At 50.3% G+C, this 5,306-nt stretch overlaps 1 protein-coding gene across 3 annotated transcripts in view; it reads right to left on the reverse strand.

Moving 5' to 3' along the window:
- Ints6 (integrator complex subunit 6) overlaps positions 1-3,091 on the reverse strand; it is a 77,920-nt gene extending 74,829 nt beyond the window's left edge. For all 3 annotated transcript variants that reach the window (XM_028758734.1, XM_028758735.1, XM_028758733.1), the window contains exons 1-3: positions 2,804-3,091; positions 2,421-2,498; positions 1,459-1,608 (exon numbers count right to left, since the gene is read on the reverse strand). In XM_028758734.1, the coding sequence (XP_028614567.1) occupies positions 1,459-1,608; positions 2,421-2,498; positions 2,804-2,914 (339 nt within the window). In that variant the 5' untranslated portion in view covers positions 2,915-3,091. The remainder of the gene's footprint in view (positions 1-1,458; positions 1,609-2,420; positions 2,499-2,803) is intronic.
- Positions 3,092-5,306: the final 2,215 nt, after the last annotated feature.

Consider the following 5,306-nt stretch of genomic DNA (forward strand, 5'->3'; position numbering starts at 1 on the left):
GGGGGGAGTTGTTGTTGTTTTTGTTTTCCTGTTGGTCAGAGTGATAAAGCACAGAAGTTCTCCCTTTAGCCTTACACTTCCTACAAGTATACAAATGCCCTAGATCTCTACGGTAAACAATTCTCCTAAAGGACTTTATGCCATGTTTTAAAAGTAGGAGGTGGATTTATCTAAATGGCCTTCCCTCTTACAAAATGACACAAAAAACAGGAAATAGTTCTACAACACACGACCTGACAACAAAATAAAGGAATAGCAAGTTTCAAAGGTGTCTTTGAACTCAGTAAGTCGGAATTAAAATTTTAAATGATAAAAGACAATAGCACTACATACAACAAAAGGGGGTGGGGTAAGCTTTTACAAAAACTGACCAAGTGGCAAAGAATTATAATATGAAGCAACAAAAAAACAATGTGTTAGATAGTTACCTACTTAAATGATGGAAATTATTTTCAGAGAATCTGATTTGTAATGCATGCTTTAAATGCTGTAAGGACTGAATCCAACCATTTCTAAAGAGGTTTAAGAATTATCCCCAATTGAGGCATATAGCTTGAAGTCACAGGAAAATTTCCTTAAAATGTTCAAAATTCATGAGAGCTGTGCATTATGGAACTTGGGGAAAGTGTATAACATATATTCCTGAATACAGCATTATGGTAATAGTGCTTTGCGTACTGAGATCCTCAGGTTTGATATTATTCCTTGTGTATCGCACTGCATATTCTTTGGTATCTTGTATTTCTAGGATAGCAATACCATAAGTTATCAACATTGTGGTCAATGACTGTGTGACGTAAAGCTCTTGTCACATCCTCACAGATGAAAAAAGGAAAAAAGGACTTTTGGGGAGCTTCAGGAAGGAAGACAGGCAAGCTTTCATATTTTCCAGAAAACATCTTCCCAAGGGTTTGGAATTTTTCAACTTTAGGAATTCTGAATCTGCCATTTATTTCAAGCTTCATACTGGATGTAGTCAACCAGTTACTGCACACTACAGAACTCATGCGTTTCTGAGTATACAATCTAGGTTAAGCTAACCCCTTATCTAACAAGCATTTCTTCCAACATCTTTATAATATAGAAGCAACTACAAAGTCAACTAACGGCTGTGACCGATTCAATAGTTGCATTATGTGCCTACATGAAATTTCAGACTGGTATATTGAGACAGGATATCTTCCCTTTTATGTTTCTTTTTTATAAACTTTGAGGGACTAAAACCAAATTTGTGTCAACTTTCTAGCCAAGAACTAGATTTGAATTCTGAATGCAAAAACATTTAAATGGGGACAGGGAGATATAAGACCATACACCTTAGATGTTTTGAACTGTGTGTACTGCTTTTCAATCTCAAATGTTTTATACTTGCATTCCATGTTGCATACTTTTGGACTGGATTGTGGTTTTGTATACAAAAATAAAAACAACTCTTTTCTACCTTAGTATTCAACCTACCTGCCCATAGTTGTCTATGCCAGTTACTAATCTATTTAAATTTAACAAATCAAAAGCTGTCCTTAGGGACTGGCCAAGAGTCGTAAGTCCTTCTGCCTGAAGGTTTTTCAGTTCATTCATAAACGTTGCATGGTTTTCTTTCCATCCAGCCTGAAAAGAAAGATGTAAGATTTTTTTTTATCATTTGAAGTCATGTACACACATGGACACCGATTATAATGTGATGTCCATCAAGTAGGTATTCCATTTCGGGTTTGCATATTTAACTTCACTTCTGCTTGATATGGCTTGGGGAATGTGTTATAACTGTTGTCTCTGGTGAGCAAACTCTTCCAAAGGTGGCCAAGAATGAACCTGCTTGTCCTACACCTTTTGTTAAATAACAACTGTCTTAATACTTTAATAACTTCACTGGGAAATTTGCTAACATAACATCCTCCAAATTGTGTGCAAGGGGTGGGTGTTGCGAAGGTGCTAGTGGAAGGCAGATGGCAGCAGGACTTCTTAAGTTGACCACAGCCGTCCCACCGATCAGTGGCCTTCCTAGTTCCACTCTGTGATGACCAAGTCTCGAAGCCCCCCATCCTGGCTTCCCTGCCAGCTTGGCTGATTCCCTTTTAATGCAAACCCGGGCTAGGCAAGGCTGGGCCCCGCTGTCACTCGGGCTAACTTGAATAAATATCCCCCACAGTTCATTGCTGCCGCTCACGCCGCGGAGGGGAAATGTCGGCCATGTTGATCGTAGCGCCTCCGCCGCCAGGCCGAGCAGGACCCAGAGGGGACGGCGGTGGGCCAGAAATTGCCACCGCGCTGGCGCTCCCGAGCTGGGGAGGGGTGGGAGGCCTCGGGGAAGGGACCTGGAGGCGGGAGCGGCGGTGGGGGAGGGGAGCATAATGAAGAGGGGGCGGGGAGGGCGAGCTAGGAAGGAGCAGGGAAGGGAGGGGGAGGGCGAGGGCTGTTACCTTGATAGCATAGGGCGGCTCTTCGAAAGTGACCAGCATATACCTGTCTCCTCTGCTGGCAGGGTCCCGGGCACGGAGCTGCGGGGCCAGGGTGGGGACGGGAGGGAGAGAGGGAAGCACACAGGCGAGGTTACCAGTCGCAGAAGGGTCGCTGGCCGCCCCCACAGTACCGCACACGCAGGGCCGTCCCTCCGCCGCCCCCCGCACCCACAGCAGCCCCACATGGGCCAGGCCCAGCAGAGCCCGCTCCCAGCGCCCGCCCGCCCGCGCGGTGGGGGAGGGGTCCCCGCGCCCGCGGAGCCCGCAGTAGACCCACTGCCCCCCGCCCTGCCCCCCGCGGGCCACCGGGTCCGGGTCGCCACCGGGGCTCGGTCAGTCGGTACCTTCATGAAGGTCTCTACCGCGCCTTTGGCCGTGTCCAGGTAGGTGGTGCCCAGATGGCTGCGCTGGTTCATAGAGGCAGACGTGTCTATCAGGAACAGTAAGATGGGCATAGTGCTGGCCGGGGACACCGGGGACCGAGGTGGTGAAGAGATGGCAGAGGTGGAGGCACCGGCGGCGGCGGCAACCGCCGATACGCGGGGCGGGGAACGCGGCCCCCGGGAGGAAAACACCGGCTATGGGGAGTTTCTCCCCCGATAGTTGAGAGGAAACTCCCCAGCCCAGGTCCTCCCGGCCGTACCCCTGCCTCCGGCCTGCCTGCCCGCTGGGGCGGCCGCGCGGCCGTCTGTCCGTCCGTCCCCCCCGGCCTGGGGGTCCCGTCCCCACTCCCGGACCCTGTGTGTGTCCCCGCGGGAGACGGGCCCAGTTCCCCACCCCACCCCCAGTGCAGGGAGTGGGGACCAGGGATCTGGCGAAGAGGGGAGTGGGCTGAGGGGAGATTGGCCCTGGGGCTGTTGAGAGAAGTTTGAGAGACTCCCTCCGCACCCCAGCGGTGTCACCACTTTCTCAGCCCCTCTCGCTACTGAAGCGCTTTTCTCTCTCACACTCCGGTTTTAACTCGGGCAGGGGCTACGTAGGCTCCGCCCCTGACACGTACTCGGGTCATGTGATCCACAGACCCACTGCGCTATTGGCTGGTCCTTACAGCCTCATTAGCATATTCAAACAGCTCAGGGGCGGGGGAAGCCTGCAGGCCGACTGAGAGGACAGTTATTGAGCACGCGCGGAGGCGGGGCAGCGGGTGCACGCCGGAGCCAGCGCAAGGGGCGGCGGGCGGCCCGAGGCCCGCAGCTGGGAGGCGGGCTCCGGGAAGGGGCGGGGACAGGCCGCGGAAGCACCGCGGGTTGGGGCGGGGACTGCGTCGGCGCGCGCAGGGCGGCAGTGGCCGTAGGCGTGTGTGTCAGGGTGGCCGGCCTTTCGGCCGTGCACGGTGATGGGGTCGGGAGAAGGGAAGTGGAAGCCGCCCCCAACCTGTGGGTGAGGGCTCTGTGTCGTGATTGAGAGTGCAGGGCTGAGAAGGATGAACTGAAGAAGGATAAGGGACCGCGCAGGCCCACGCGGCGGCAGCAGGCCCGGGCTTGGGGCGGCCCGGGGGGAGGGGAAGTGAGAGGTTGTTTATGACCTGGTATTAATCCCGGCCAGTCATTCGGCTCCGGCTGTAGCCGGTCAGAGGATCCACCGAAAAGGAAGCCAGCCCCGGAGTGCCTCACCCAATCCTGCAAACACGAAGCGGAACTCACATGTGGACTAGTAAAGCAATCGTCCTCTCCAACCTAGTTCCCTCTTCAAATCGTGTTAAGGCACTAGACCATATTAAGAAATAAAAGGGGCTTCCAAATCCTAGTCTGCCGTAGTTTTAAAAGTGAAAAGGGATGGCCACGTTGCGCAGGTGACCCAGAGAATAGATAGGTTCCTGGGAAACCCGCCTCTCAGCATTTGCCAGTATTGTGTCTGTCGGAAAACATTCTCCGCCCTTGTCACATTACCTCAAGTCTTCAATCTGCACCTGCAAGTCCGGAGAATTGTTCTCAATTGTAGGTGGGAAACTGCAAGACCTGCCGCCTGAAATATGAGTTGAATTTGGAACATTGAGGCCTTGTAAGACTAGGTATTCGTATGGCCTCTCCCACTGGCCCTGCATTTCCGGATTTTCTCTATGCTGAAATTCTGGCCTGCTGGGCATCTGAAGTGACATGCTTGTGGCACTTTTTTAAAATCAGGCTTTGTTGTTTGGGCTTTTCCTAATACTTCAAAAACAAAAAAGCCTCTGAACGTTTTTAAACTTACAATAAATAGTAGCATACTGTTCTATGGGAATGAACCATAGTAGAAGCGTGAGTTTATTAGAGAGTAAGACTATAACTGATTAAATAACACCCGGTATATGCTGCAGGCAGTTATGCCTAGGGCTGGTGGAAATTAATATATGAAGTGTGGTCCCTGTCTTCAAAGAATTTACAGTATTCTAAGAAAATTATACAAATGTTGAAAATCAGAGAACGATTACTGTAATTCGGGGAAAAAATCCCTTAAGTTGGGGGCGATAGGAATAGTTTCCAAGGTTTGTGTTTACTGCTTCTTAAGACTCCAGATCTCAAGATGACCCTAGTCAGAGCTCAGTGACAATACAAAAGTTGTTTTCACCTCTCTGGCGTTTTTCTTTCCATGTTAGTGCATAATTTTTAGAGAATTAGTCTCATTTTTTACTAGGGCCTCTCAGGTGTGTGTGAGCATTGCCTGTCTGAAAACGGGCCATAATAATGGCTACTTCCTTTGCATCGTGGAATTATATGAGTCCAGGAAGAGTTAAAGAAGCAGCAGCTGCTAGTGAAAAGGAAGAAGAGAAAAAAATCAGGGCACTAGAAATGTGAAGAAAGGTAGAGCAGCTTTGCGGATAGTCACAGCTAGACGGAGGTACCAGCCAGCAAGGTCATCAGGCCCAGA

This window comes from Grammomys surdaster, unplaced genomic scaffold, assembly GCF_004785775.1.
Source record: "Grammomys surdaster isolate TR1022 unplaced genomic scaffold, NIH_TR_1.0 126219, whole genome shotgun sequence".
In the NCBI taxonomy this organism is placed as follows: domain Eukaryota; kingdom Metazoa; phylum Chordata; class Mammalia; order Rodentia; family Muridae; genus Grammomys; species Grammomys surdaster.